We start from the raw sequence: 14,610 nt of genomic DNA on the forward strand, positions 1-14,610 counted from the left end.
AATTTGTTAGATCATTCACGGTATTAGAAAAAATATGCTGAAAAATGGATTCAATGTAGAAGTGTATGTGTCTGGCATGGGGACTGAAAAGTCAGTTAATATTGTTTTAGTTTCTAGAAAGACATGTATCTGAATTGTTTTGGTTTATTGTTTGCTTTTAATTTTCAAGTATAATACTAACAAATACTCATGGAGAAATATTAATATTTTTAAAGCTCATCTTTATAGCAAACATGAAAAACATAATCATGTAAAGAATAAAAATGTCCATTTCTCAACACTGGAACAGCATATACCAAGGCAAAGAGGACAGTTCTCACATTTGTCATTAATTCTTCTCAGGATTCCAAAAACTATGACTGGGCATCATTGTGCAAGCTTTTACTTCCAGCACACAGGAGGAATAGGTAGACAAATCTCTGTGAATTTGAGCCCAATCAGGTCTAAATAACAAGTTCCAGTACAACCAGGACCCTATCTCAAAAAAAGAAAGAAAGAAAGAAAGAAAGAAAGAAAGAAAGAAAGCTCCAAAAACTTTTCTAACTAATCCAAAATGTGCATTTTAGTGAATATTTATTTATTAACTGAAAGCTAACTACAACATAAAATAACTAAACAGTTTATTCAATAAAATACAATATCATTTGATCACATTTTCATTAATTAATTTTGCCTATTGACAGTCCAAAATATGTCATTTGTTTTCTCAAACAATGTCACTATTTGGCACAAGAGTCTATTTACATAATAAATTGTTTCATTTGCCATTTATTCCAATAACATGAAGACAATTATTTGCAACTAAGTCTAACAGAATTTGTACATATACTGTCAAGCTAAAATACTGCTAGAAATTTCCAACACACATGCAATTCAGTATGTTTACATAGTAACATATTGTTTAATAAAACCTGTATCTCTAAACACTTCATAAGACATGAATACAGGAGTCAGGCTACCCTCTACAGAAACAAGATTTTGGGAGGGAAGATGCTGCTGAGCAAGAGTCCTGTGTTCAATTGAATTGAAATGATCTTGCTAGTCCAGATGTTCAGGAATGCTATTGTGCCATCATAAAATTGTAGATAGCTCAATTCACACTAAACTGCAACAGACTTTCAAGTATAAGCCCTTAGCAACCTAAAAAATAAGACAGCACAAGCAACACTGACAAAACATATTCTTATTATGCGTGTGAGCTTGGTTTTAAGCAAAATTGATATTGAAAATCCAAACATACAAAACAGAGTGGTTGTTTGCAATAGAAAATGATTTTCTGCCTCATAAAGGGATTCCCAAGTTTTATTTAAATGGCTGCTCCCTTAATGCACTTAAAATACAATTTGATTTATAAAATTTCAACTTACACTACTTTTCCCACCACCATTATGAGGAGCGAAGTAGACCTCCACAAAGTACTTCAGTCTCTCTCACATAATTAAGTTTCTTATCATTGTGTTGCTAAAAGGCATGTGAGTTGAAAGATTACCCTTTAAGCCACTAAGATTAAAAAGTAAACATTGTCTCTAAAACATGAATATTCCATAAAATTGAAGTACATCAGCGATTTTTATATTTACAATTTTGGTATTCAACTTTACAAAGTAGATGTAGATAGCGCAAATATATAGCTATCATCAGGCCATAACGTTGGGTCTCAATCTGCTGTGATTTATTTTATTTTAGTGGTATCTTTCTCCTTTTAAGTACATAATTCCAAAGATGTGTTAATAGCACTTACATTGTAACCAGTCTACTTATGATTTATCTATCTGATATTTTATTCCAGAGAATTTAAAAATTAAACCTTCTGCATTCTATTGCTGTCCCCACTACTTACCTGGGGGTGATTTTCATTAAGGTTAAACTCTCTTTTACTGTGTACTAATCTCTTTGCCAACTTTGGGAGATCTGTTGGGAGAAAGGGATTTAGTAACAGTGGGAGCAGGGATGAAAGCTTGGAGTGAGGCATTTAGAGAGCCTGTCTAATATATATCTGTGGCCCCTCAGCACACCGCAGATTCAGGCACCAGGGAAGAAAGCACTCCAGATGTATTGAATGAGTGCCTGAATGAATGAAAATAAATGAATGAATGAATAAATGAATGAAGAAACAAATTGAGTAAGAGAACCATCTGGAAGGCTTTGTTCACTCTAGCATTCAGTCTAGATGCTTCTGGAATGTGTAATATCATAAAAGGATTTTCAGGGTTTGAGAAATGGCAGAATCTCCCTTTGATTTATTACGCATATTTTAAAAATCAGTAAAATATTGAGCCCTTTATGATACGGAATTATTTAGAAAAATTAAGTCACCTTATAAGTCAGAGGACAAAGAGGATATTGAAGAGTCTTTTTCTTACTCACCAAATGCCTGAGGAAAGAAGGCACACAGGTTGGCCTAAGTCCATACCAAACACTCTTGGCAATGGTGTCAAGGCTGAGGAATAGGATTTTTGAAACTTTTGTACAATTTACTCACTGGTGGTATATGCAGAAGTCATGAAAGCAACTAATTAAGTACTAAAATCTAGAGTAATTTCTATATGACATTTGTAGGACCAGACATCTAGTTCTATTCAAAGCAGATTGTAGCAATGTCACTACTTTGTCTGGAACCATTTTTGCTAGGCTTATACTCATTACAATCTGCCTGAAAAACAGGAAGGAAAATTTTTTAAAAATCCAGCTGGAAGAGTTAAAAATAAAAATCCTAACATAAAATAGGTTTGAAAATGCTTAATCCTGTAAGGAAAATCAGAATATAACCAGTGGAAATGACAATAAATCAATTAAGCTTGAAGGGCTTATGCTTGCATTTGATAGTAAAGATTAAGACACAAAATGTGCTATTATACTTCTAAATGAAATCATTTGGATCATACCTGAAGACTTGATTATAAAACTCAATGTAAATAAAGAAAAAGTCTAGAAGCATGAAAATATTGAAGCAAATACTAATTATTGAGCTAAAGAGTTTATGGATTTGAGTTCTTCCAGGAGGTCTCTTTAAAAATCATAAAAATGAATGAGAAGTAAATTATATTTCATTAAGATTAATGAACTAACTTTGTTATTAACATGGATGTTTTACTTTCAGGAAAATAAGAACAAACACTGAAGTAGAATCATGTCACTAACATATTGTCACAGTTAAAGCTTGAAACTATCTTTAATATGATGTATGCTGATTTACCTTCATGACTTCCCCAAATATCTGCCTCTGTATTATGCATTGAGCATTATATCAAATAAAAGCAAAGTTTAAGCCTCCTATATTATATATGTCACTCAAAGATGACATGGTTTTCAGGAGTTATCTCCATGTAAAACTAATTCAGCAGCACTCTAGCTCTTTTTGTAGGAAATTTAAAATTTCTGTATTAACAAATGTGTAAATCACTTTGACCTCCATTTTCAATTGTGAGTTAATGGATGTAAATGGCAATTTTGACTTTTAAGCAAATAGCGAACATATAAGTCAGCCACTGTAGATATTCAGGGATTTCAGCTTGTTAAATCCTTGTTTTCCATAGTATCCTTTACTTTTATATATGGACACAATTATCTTCTGTTGTTTAAGAAGTCCATTTTGCACCATTAATTATTAATCCAAATGATTTGGATTTAAGTAATTTCTAATTGAAAGCCTATAGCATGAATTGTTAATAGTGGTAATGCACTATTCGTCATTTTAAAGCTTTAAAAGTAAGTTATCAGGATCCACTTCAATCTCCACATGATGATAAAGGATTATTATGTGCAGTAACCTATTTATGAAAAGGAAACAGTGTGCTTCTTTCAGACGCCATCACTTGCTTTAATAAGGAATTGAAAAGCTGGACTACTTTATATGCGGATCACCATCCCAGTTGCATAAGGATTTACAATAGACAAAACAAAACTATTTTTTGTTGTAAATAAAGGCTGTTTGTTTAAATCATACAATAATGTTTGCATCTAAAAATTATTTACAGTCTAATAAGGCTTCATAAATGTTATATAGAGTTGGTTAGTTAAAATAATTGACTGCTAAGACCAAAATTAAAGGCTTGCTCAAACTAACAAGAAAATTTTCAAGTAAATCATGCCCAAAGAAGGCAGAAGGGGAAAACAAGATGCTTACTGCTGTAGTTTAGGTAACTATTAATGAATTTGGAGATGCAAATAGGACAAGATTTGATAGCACCTCATTAACACTTCAATTAAAGTCAAGAGGAAAATCTACCTTTGTCAGAAAATGTGAAAATTGAAAGGAATTTTGAGTCTAATTTTTGATCTTCAAAGAAATAAAATGTAACATATGCAATTTTATCTCTGCTGTCTTGAATTTGCAGAGAAGTTATGTGGAAAGTTTTCATCTTACCTTTGAAGTCTTCCTTCAAGGTATTAAATGGCTCTTGTGTCTTGGTAAAATGAGGTGTGTGGCGGCCTCTACTGGTATGTGTTTATAGAAAATGTTGCAATAGGCAGAAAAAATATTAATTTCAATTAAAAAGTTAGAAATACAGATTTTCATTTAAATATATAAAAATATCTAATTTGATGCAGAAAAAATATACTACCAGTTGTGTAATGTACTCTTAACTAGGAAAATAATCTAAAACACTGATCATGTTAGTGTAAAATAATGATTTACGGGAGGGCATTAATTGTTCAATTCACTCTGATATTGGGTTAAATATATTTTATTAATGAATTGCTAATCCTGACAGAGGTGGCTTATTACCTCTAGTCCTCTGTTAAATCCCCTTTCTTGACTTAAATAAAATCACTTGTAACAAACCCAGAAGAAAGGAAATATTTTACATTTAAGTCTATAAAGTCCTAAGCTAGAATTGTTTGATGACAGGCTGGTTTCTAGAACTCAAGCAAATTGTATGTTGACATAATATAGTTGACATATAGATCTATTTTAACATTGATTTTGAGTTTAAAAATACAACACATTAAAATACTTTTCATTTTCAAAGCTAAAAGCAACATTTAAGTAATATACTTAAGTGCAAAGGCACTTTAACACAAAGTAGCTATGTCCAGGCCTATTCTTGGTAACTGAAGATGGCAATATCATAGATCATTATTTACAAAAGAAGTTGTAGTTCCAAAAGATCTTTGGAGATCTTCTACAAAATATTCTCATTTGAAAACTTTACTTACGATTTCTTCATTCATTATTATTTCTTTCCACTCCCACACTGGGAAAAGGAAAAGAAAGAAAACAGAAACGAAACCTAAATAATATCCATGAAAAAAAATGCAGTGTAGAAACATTCATGTTCACTGATGGTTCCTAAGAAGGGGGAGGTATGGAGGTGGGAGATAAGAGAAAAATAATTTAAAGGAAAGCTTGCAAGAGCAGTATCATTGCTTCACCCCTCTTCCAAACTGTTTTCAGTCTCCCATTAGCATTGGGGAAGGGAGAACACAAATGCAGTGCTTCCAACAGTTTGAAATGCATCCTTTGATGCTATAGGGTTGTAAATGATTTCCCTTCACAGCTGACTGATTGCAGTTTGTTTTTCCAGAACTTCGAGGTAGTCTGGTTCTGATTGCGGCTTAGCTTGCAGTAAAGGGTGGTCTGGCTTTGACTGCCCGACAAAGCATTTTCTGGGAGTCCCATATAAAACGGTTTTATTGATTCTGTCTTGGTTTTGGCGTCGAGATTCATATGAAGGGGCAAACTGCCTTTTAGGTAAGGTACAAAAGTTATAGTGGACTAGGCCTGCACTGGGGAGTTCCTTAACTCGCTCAGCTATGTTCTGATACAGCAGCTCAGGCTCTCTTGGTGTGCCCTGCTTTTCTAGCAACTCAGCGGCACTTATTGTGTAAGCAAGTGTGGCTGGCTCTTCTTTTTTCTCCTCCAGGTTGCCATAGCTGAAGTCCTGCAGGTTTCTGTAATAGGCTACTGGGTCTCCTTCCTTTTGCATGTAGATGGGGTTTTGGCACATCTGACCCACAGGTGGGGGGATGTAGTTATAGACATGGCCATCAGCTTTATCATTTGCTTCAGTGTTGTAAGACCCATATTGTAACTGGAAGGAACTTACATCTAAGTTGTTGGCATTCCTGGAAACAGTTGGCACTCCCTTTCGACGTTTCAGAACAAAGACGAACAAACCCGCCCCAAAACAGACAGACAGGATAAAAACAACAAGTAACCCCAAAATTAAGACAGAAAGTGGAACTTCAGTGTGTAGTTCAGGGTAAGAACTAGGAGACGCACTAAGTGATCTAGGTGTGTCTGTGTTGTGATTCATTGATAAAATAGTCCCATCTGACAAGTTAGGATTATCTGGACAAATAGCCTCCCTTCCCAGGAATTTCAGTATCTCCCCTGCATGCTTAGCGGGAGATTCACAAGTCACCTCATTGATGATGACAGGAGAATTGGCATGTTCGGTCCAGTCCTTTAGCCCCATGATGTCACAGGTGCAGTCCCATGGGTTCTCTTGCAGATCTATCTGGATAAAAGCAGGGAGCTGGTCCAGAACCCCTTTAACAGGCAGGTGTGAAAAATGATTGTTTCTCAGATTCAGCCTTGTGAGGGCTGTGCCCCCAAAGATATTATCAGGTAAGGACCGAAGCAGATTGTTATTCAGAAATAGGAGCTGGAGGTTAATCAAAGCATCAAAGGTCAGCGGCTTAATCTCCTTAATGACATTATACTCTAAATAGAGATACTGCAAGCTCTGCAGCCCATCAAACATAGAAGGATATAGCACTTCAAGGTAATTGCCATTTAGATAAAGTCTGCGTAAACTGGTCAGGTTTGTAAAGGCACCTTCCTGAATGACTGCAATTCTGTTGTTTCCTAAATGCAACAAATCCAGTGAACTGTATTCTAAGAGGTCATTCTTATATACTGTTTGGAGATAGTTCCCAGTTAGGTAGAGTTTCTTTGGACTAGTAGGTTTGGGCTGCAGGTCAGAGATGTTAGTGAACTTCCTTTCTTGGCAGTTAACATTTAGACCATTGTCTGAGCTCTGAGATGTACAGACACAGCTGCTGGGACAGGTGAGGGCCACAGGGGACTTGGTCTGGTACACCATGATAGGGCCAAAACTCTGCCGGTCTTTTGACACAGTCACTCGTGGAGTTGGACGATTTCTCATTTTGGGTGGCCGGCTTGCTTTTGGGGCCCTGGTTGGGCTGAGAGCAGGATTCATTGTAGGGGACAGCCTTTGGACCTGAGTGTCTGAATGACTGCTCCTCTGACCAGAATCACCGCTTGCACTTTTTCTGGGACAGAGGTCTTGTCTGGTCAGTTGGGTCACATCTTTCCCATGTAACCTGAAAGGAGTTTCACAGACAATCTCTCCCACAAAAACAGTAATGGTGTCCAGCCATGCCTTGAGAGGAAGTAGGTCACAGGTGCAATTCCATGGATTTTCTTCCAGCTGAATTTCCATTATTCCTCCAATATGTTCAAGGACGCCAGCAAAAGGCATTACTTTCAACCTGTTCCCCCTCAGGTCTAAGTGAGTTAGCAGGACAAACCGAAACACATTACTAGGCAGAGACAGCAAAAGGTTGTCATTCAGGATGAGTACTTTGAGCTTATTCAGTTTGCTGAATGCCCCTGCCTCAATGGTGCTGATGTAATTGTAGTCAGCTTGGAGGTACTCCAGGCTCTCTAGGCCTAGAAAAGTGTCCTCTCTCAATACCTCCAGTTTGTTGTTATTGAGGTGCAGTCTCTTGAGAGTCTTCAGACCACTAAATGCCCCAGGTCGGATCTCCTGCAACCCATTGTTACCTAGATGAAGAGTCACTGCATTAGAGTAATTGACAAATTCGTTTGGATACAGTCTGGTCAAGAGGTTTCCGTTGAGAAACAGCTGATAGATGCGATACTGGGGGGGTTGGAGCAAGCTGACAGTTGTAAATCCTTTGTTTTCACAGTTAATATTCAGTACGTTTTCCTTCTCTTCGCACAGGCAGCGGATCTTGCAAATGTCTTTGGCAGTTTTGCGGCTCTCGGTCTGTACGATCCCGGCCACGGTTAATACACTGAGGAACCAAATGCTGCTCAGCATCTTTAGGCACCTTCGATGTTAGCTCGGGCACCTACAGGCAAACCTTGGGTCAGGGACAGGGAGAAAGAGGGATCCAGGGGGAAAAGAGACAAGGAAGCCCGATTAAAATGGCAAAGCTAGGAGGCGGGGGTGGGTGTGGGGGTAGGGGTAGAGTGAGGGGGTAGGCAGCAAGGAAGAATGAAATCATTGCGTATTTCAAAGCAGTTTCTTTTCTTTTTCCCTACCCATTCCCCAAGCCCACCCACACAAAACGTCCTGGAACACACATGCTTGCACCTGATTTCCCGGCGGGTCACAGCCAACCACGGAGTCATTAGGAATCCAGTCGTCCTACTAAATCCGGCCCATCTCCTCTTCCCCTGGGGTATTTTGAAGAAATCTCAGGCGGATCGCCCGTTTTGGGCTTGCAGTGAAAATTGCTCTAGTTTTTTAAAACTGCCTTTAAAAATGGGAGTGGGTGGGAAAATTAAGAGTTAGGGGCTGACAGAGACAACCGAATAGGACGACAAAGACAGTTCTGGGTTGGGGGTACTCACACATCAGAAGATAGGATTCCCCTCCTCTTCAGTCCACCAGTAGTTTCGCATCTTCGGGAAGAGAGGGAGAGCAAAGTAAAAGAAGATCCTGCTTGCAGGAGAATGCTCTGTTTTTTTATTGCTTGATTTAATTTGATTAGGGAGGGGGGTGCGCAGGAATTTAAAATCCCGCTGACAGCCAGAGAGGAAGAGGAGGATTGGAGCAGAAGGGAGCTGCGCTGCAGGGAACCGGGGATGTGATTTCATAGGGAGGTCTTGCAGACTGTATCGCTTCGGGGGTTGCCACAGTGGAGCCTGGGCGGGTGCGCGCTTTCAATCCGGTGGCAGCAGCAGCAGTGAGTCTAGCAGTTTGAATTTGAGAGGTTTTGCAGGCTCCCAGGACAGGCCTGGGGGTGACGTCACGGGGGAGAGGAGTGTGGGCAGAATATCCAGGGCACTTGGTGGGGGGTAGGGTGGGACAGCCGCTTCCCTTCCCTGTGAGTGGCTTTACACAGCTCAATTCCCAGCTGCGTCAGTTGTTTCAGAATTACTCTATTTCCAGCCGACCTGGTGGCAAGAGAAGCTCCTTCTGAACAGGAGTTTGTTTCTCAAGCAGGCGGCCCAGCTCCCGATTAGTGCTGGCCTCACTGAAACACCCCTAATCCGAACTAGCCTGAGTGATTTCTTTCACCTACACATTGTATAAGGACAGTGACCTGTCCAGTAATACTGATCTCATGCCAGATTCCCAGGGCACGATGCAGACCCGACCAGAACATATATGTGTGTATGTGTGTGGTACTTCTTGCTACTGGACTGATGCCAGCTAGACAGACTGCTAGCTGAGATGCTTTCGGTGCAGAGTGGAATGTTCTTGTGCTAGTGTGTCTGTGTGGGAGTGAGAAGAGTTCTCCTAGGGGATCAATACTTTACATACAGAGCTCTGTGTCAGTGCTTGGGGAGTTACATTCTTGGTGGTGACCAGCCAAACAGCTATTTGCCTGGACTCTGGAAAGCCAACTCAACGTTAACTAATAGACTGAGCCAAACAAAAATGAAATGCTTCTCCTGCACTCCCCCCCCCCCCCCCGGCCGAGGTTTATACTTAGCCAGATAATGAGGCTTAAACGTGTGCTTTTTGCCTGGAGGAAAGTAAAGTGGAGTGGGTGTCAGAAAAGTATTGCCAGGCTGAGACTCAGCTAGGAGTGGGAGACAAGGCAAGGGTTGTTGAGCCCTCTAGGCTGCAGAGACAGGAAGCCCCACCCCCACCCCACCCACCAACCCCCATAAAAGAGGGAAGAATGCAGGGCCAGAGAACTGACTCCTGCTGAAGAAAAGTGTAAATGGAATCATGAGCTGAGACCAGAATACCAGGGCCATGCCTGTCATTACTTTTAGGACCTTACTGTTTCTATTTGCTAATGGTGGTAGAGCGTTGGTCCTCTGGGTCCTGATATTGCATTTAGAATCAAATAACCTTTCTAGAGCGTTACTAAATGGCTAGGTGTTGAATTTTTGCTTGTGTTATCTCTTTTCTTCTTAATGTATTATAACCCCTTAGATCCAGGAATCTCAAGTGGAGAACCCATTTGCATGTGTGAATAATGCCTGTTGGGAGGAGCTATAGGCAACCTCTGATGGAAAAGAAGAGAGAAGTCAAGAAAAAAAAGGGGAAGAAAAAGTGACAAAGGGTCTGATTAAATGTGTCTATTCCACGAAACAATTCATCTTTCTTTCCCTGCCTCTTCAGATCTGCTGCAAAGTTTACTCAGAGTCTCATTGCTTAGCCAAAATGAAAGGTAGGCAATGCCACAGGCAAAAGAAACCATTTTACTCTATTTCTCTCCCATTTACTGTTTCTCTTCCTATTTAAGTAGAAGTCTTAAGGCCATGTAGCTTCTACAACCTCCTTCCTCCCTCAGAAAGATTGGGGCAATTTATAAACTTCAGCAATAAGACCACCTGTGGCACTGTGATCTGTCCCAATCTGTCTGGCTTTTTCTCTTCCCTCTTCCTCCGTTCAAGAAAAGCCTTTGACCATGCGCAAGATTCCCCTTCATGCTGCCATTCCTCTTTGGTGACTTTTAGCAAGATCGATTCACTCTGGGGCCTTAAGTGTCCTTCCCTGAGCCATAGGGCAGCCATGAGACTAGCAGTCCTGGGAGTGGGGAATGCAGTGGTAGATAACCTCCCATTCTATTGCAGGTGCACCATTACATGCAAGCAGAGTCATTTTTTGTGAGCAAAATTAGGCTCCTTTCATACGAAAGAGAAACTTTTCTATGTATTTCTAAATATTAAAAGGACAGTGTTCCTAGGGAGATATGATTTATTCACGCAGTCTTTCATTTAAGAAACATTTGCTAGTTTGGTTTATACTTCACTGAAGTGAAAGCTAATGTGACAGCTGTACAAAAATCTAACAAACCAGGATAATTTTACAAATCAGGACATTCCTCAACCAGGTGACGTACTGACTTAGTTAAGTTCAAGAAACTAAAATTAGAAACAAAATTGAAGGCCTCTGAGTAACAGTGGGTTCTTCAAGTCCAATACTGCTTACTATGAATTAGAGAATTGCATACCTAAACTTAGTGGGGGCATTTTTACTGCAAAAATTAATGTCATTAGCTTTAGATTTCAAATACAGTTAAAAAAAAAAGAGAGAGAGACATAGATAATTCTTTCCAGACTCTTTGGAGACCAAGACTGTTTTTCTAGAAATGAAAGAGAAAGAGAGAGGAGAGAGGGAGGGGAAGAGGAGAGAGGGGGAAGAGAAGAGAGAAGATGAGAGGGAAGGGGAGTAGAGGGGACAGGGGAGGAGAAGAGAGGAAAGGAGAAGGGAGAGGAGGGGAGGAGAGAAGAGGAGAAGAAAAAGAGGAATTTGGGAATCTTGAAATTCTTACCACTTACACAATAAAAGAAATCTAATGGTAATCTAGCTGTGGTGAGCCACGCCAAGGACCCGAGGTGCTTGATTTTCAATTCATGGTTTCCTGTCTGCAAGAGTCAATTTACTCTGCCACTGTATCTTCTCCCTGTATCTGAGCTTCCATAGCCACAAACCCAGAGAACACTTTTTAGTAAGTTTCATTTGGTATAGTGTATCTCTAAGAACAGCTGAAAAGAGTGACCTTTTAAGGAGCTGAAAAGCTTCAGGTTAACTGGGAAAACCAAGAGCGAAGGGGCAAATGCTTTAATTAGCAAAATGCTTGGTCTCTTCCTTGAGGGGAGAGAAGTTGAAATGCATACTCCACAGCCTCACCCCCACTCCCTTTGTCATCAACCAGCAAGAGCTGGGCCCAGGTCGCCCAAGCTTTTTCCACAGGTCATGGAGGGGGCCAGGCTGTAACACATAGGCCACCTTCATCCGTGCAATCCGTATGGCCAGAACCAGTTTAGAAGTCCAGCAGGCCCAGCAGCATTCTTCTCTAGCCCGCGGCGGGCTGCCCCATGCTAATCTCTCTTCCGGAGAGACCCAGGAGAGATCCTTTGCAAGGAACAGGACTAAGCACCAGCCCCTAGAGTAGCCCTACATTTCCTACACCCTAGCGGCTAGCGTCTTGGTGCCTGGGGGTGACCTCCCAACCGCGAAGGCCACTCTCTCTGCCCTTGCCATGGGGCTTGGGCACTAAGAATGAATGGAGCATGTTACTAGCAGAAGCTCTTGCATGGGCCATCCCTGACAGCGGTGGTGGTTACCTGACTATGAGACTCCTGGATCCCTACCACACCCGCAGAAGGTCAGGGGGCAAAGAAAAGAAGGTACCGAGGGAGGGGGAGATTCACAAGGACTGACCACGGTGAGTACAGCCTACCCACCCCATGGTCCTTCCCACTTTGAGACCAAAGAAATCCGGCTCGCGGGTCGCGTTGCCACGGCATTCCTGAGTGTTCTGAACTTACCGAGAGAGCAGAGCGCGCTGCCTCGATCTTCCCCGGAGGCTTCCGCAGCATAGGGGACTCTGAGAGGCTCAGGAGCCAGCACCGCTTTGGGTACCAGTCCTGCTGGCTGTGCAGTCGCACAGCAGCGAGGAGCACAGGCGGTGCCCCCCACCCCCACCCCAGGGCAGGCAGCTCGAGCTAGCTAAAGCAGCTCGCCACACAGCAGCGCTTCTGGCAGGAAGGAGGGAGGGAAGGGGAGAGAAGAGAGAAGAGGGAGAGAAGGATGACTGCCCCTCTCCTGCACTTATCAATCATCCAGCAGATCAAATGTCTCCGCTGTGCACTCCAGGAGGGGTTGTACCAGCTCACAAAGGAGCCTGCTCCAGTTCTCTGACAAGCGCTGCAGAGCACTGCTCTTGTCTGTCGGCCCCTCTTTATTGGAACTGTGCCCGGCTCTTGCAGCTTCTACCTTGTGCTGCCCATCATCCTATGTCAAGTGAAATAAGGATGACACTTGTTTGATATAATATCTGAGGGGACCCCAAGACCCCTTGGTGGAAGTTATTGATAAGTGAAAAAGCAGTGAACAATCTGAGTTGGACGCCTTCCTGTAACACTGCTGCTTCCCTTAACTAGTAAACACACAAAACTGGAGTTGGTTTGCATATATTTAAGGACCTCCTCTCAGGGTGGTAAATAAGGTATTTTCATGTTATATAGTGTTCAGGGAGACTTGTGCAAATGTTTGAACAGAAGCAAGACTAAGCAGTGTTCCACACCCCTCCTTAACAGTGATTATTTTTATGCTTCAGGCGGTTGTCAGAGCCCTCTTTCCTGCCCTCTCCTTTGCTTTCCCTCTTCTCGTTTCTTCTTTCTCTTTATTAGTAGTCTAGACTGATTCTATTAAAGGAAAACACTCATTCAAAGAATCAGCGTAGTTCAAGAAGGTGGTGAGGATTTTGCAAAGAGCACTGCAGTTCTACCTGAAGACCTGCCTCTCTTGCAGTTGCTTCTCAACACTCTCAAAGCATTCTGTATAAAGTTGCAATTGGTTACACTAATCAAGGAATTGGAGCTAACCTTCTGATGCCAAGACAGTGGCCACCTCATCCTAGAAGAGACAGGCCCTAATAGAAGTTCCCGTAGCTTCCTGAAATTTTCATACTCTCTCAGGGTCTGTTAAATCTCACTTACTCAGAATATCCAGAGGGTTGGTAGGGAACAACAGAAAAAGAAGTGAAAAATAGAAAATTATGCCAAGAAAGAGGTGTAAAATCAGAGCAAAAACTAGCTAGGAAGCTAAGGAATCTGCTTTAGGGTTTATCTGTTTTCAAGGTTATTGCTTATACATTTAAACCAGGTTCACAGGCCTTCATCTCTTGCCTCTTGAAATTCTTTCATGGTATTGCCTTTCTCTTCTCTTTGGCATTTTTTTTTTCAATAATAGTTGCCTAGTGAGATTATGCTGTAATTTAAAAACTTAAAAAAATACTACTGATAATCTTATATTGTGAACAGGTAAAGTTTACTTTAGTAATAGCTCAAGTTGCCTAATTTTATTTCTTGGATCTAAAGATCATTAATGTTCCTCTTACTCCAATATTAAGAAGGTTTATTTTCAAATTTCAATGTCATTCAGCCAAACAATTTCAAAATTACACATTTTTGAGCATAGCATGTGGACAGACTGTTTTCAGCTACACAGAAACATTCCTCTTTTAGATACCATGCTTGTTTATGAAAAAGGAAAAACCCAATGTGTTGTTTGCTACAGATTGTAGTGGCTGTAGGTGCACATTGTATTATTACTAAGGGCAGTTATTTTGTTATTTCTCTGTATTACCCTCATTTCTGTGTCATTGTTCTTGTAGTTATTTAATGGGTGCTATAAACAGCTACAAAATGTTAAGCTAACTCTCATATGTTTTGCAGCATTCAGAAAGCATTTAGCAACCTGCCTTTACACATGGAACCTCAATGATTGTAAGATAAAATTAAAAGAACACACTATATTTTTCACCAGCAGAAAATTTTCAAGTAGGTGGGTAGCATTTTGAAGTGTGCTCTGAATGTGCACATACACAACTAAACGATGAGCAATACCAAAATTTGTGAGAGCTGTTGTACACATAATTACAGTAGAAGAGAACTTGAAGCAATTGAAAAAAATTAAC

The 14,610-nt window shown here is 40.6% G+C and overlaps 1 protein-coding gene across 5 annotated transcripts; it reads right to left on the bottom strand.

Annotated features, from left to right (window-relative positions):
- Positions 1 to 204: 204 nt before the first annotated feature.
- Positions 205 to 12,593, bottom strand: Slitrk2 (SLIT and NTRK like family member 2). 5 transcript variants are annotated; one of them, XM_085685054.2, is made up of 4 exons: positions 12,458 to 12,593; positions 8,573 to 8,623; positions 8,313 to 8,471; positions 205 to 8,079 (listed from the first exon to the last, which is right to left on the bottom strand). In XM_085685054.2, the coding sequence occupies exon 4, from the start codon at positions 8,034 to 8,036 to the stop codon at positions 5,496 to 5,498; it is 2,541 nt and encodes an 846-aa protein (XP_085541180.1). In that variant the 5' UTR covers positions 8,037 to 8,079; positions 8,313 to 8,471; positions 8,573 to 8,623; positions 12,458 to 12,593; the 3' UTR covers positions 205 to 5,495. The 5 variants fall into 5 exon arrangements, with proteins under 5 accessions (XP_085541180.1, XP_085541181.1, XP_085541182.1 ...); XM_085685055.2 differs by having other exon boundaries at positions 8,313 to 8,475; XM_085685056.2 differs by lacking the exon at positions 12,458 to 12,593 and having other exon boundaries at positions 205 to 8,067; positions 8,573 to 8,976.
- Between the last annotated feature and the right edge of the window lie 2,017 nt (positions 12,594 to 14,610).

This window comes from Myodes glareolus, chromosome X (assembly GCF_982192425.1).
Source record: "Myodes glareolus chromosome X, mMyoGla1.1, whole genome shotgun sequence".
Lineage (NCBI taxonomy): Eukaryota > Metazoa > Chordata > Mammalia > Rodentia > Cricetidae > Myodes > Myodes glareolus.

Excerpts from the sequence above, each read along its gene's own strand:
- Slitrk2 (XM_085685054.2), bottom strand. The coding sequence starts at position 8,036 with ATGCTGAGCAGCATTTGGTTCCTCAGTGTATTAACCGTGGCCGGGATC.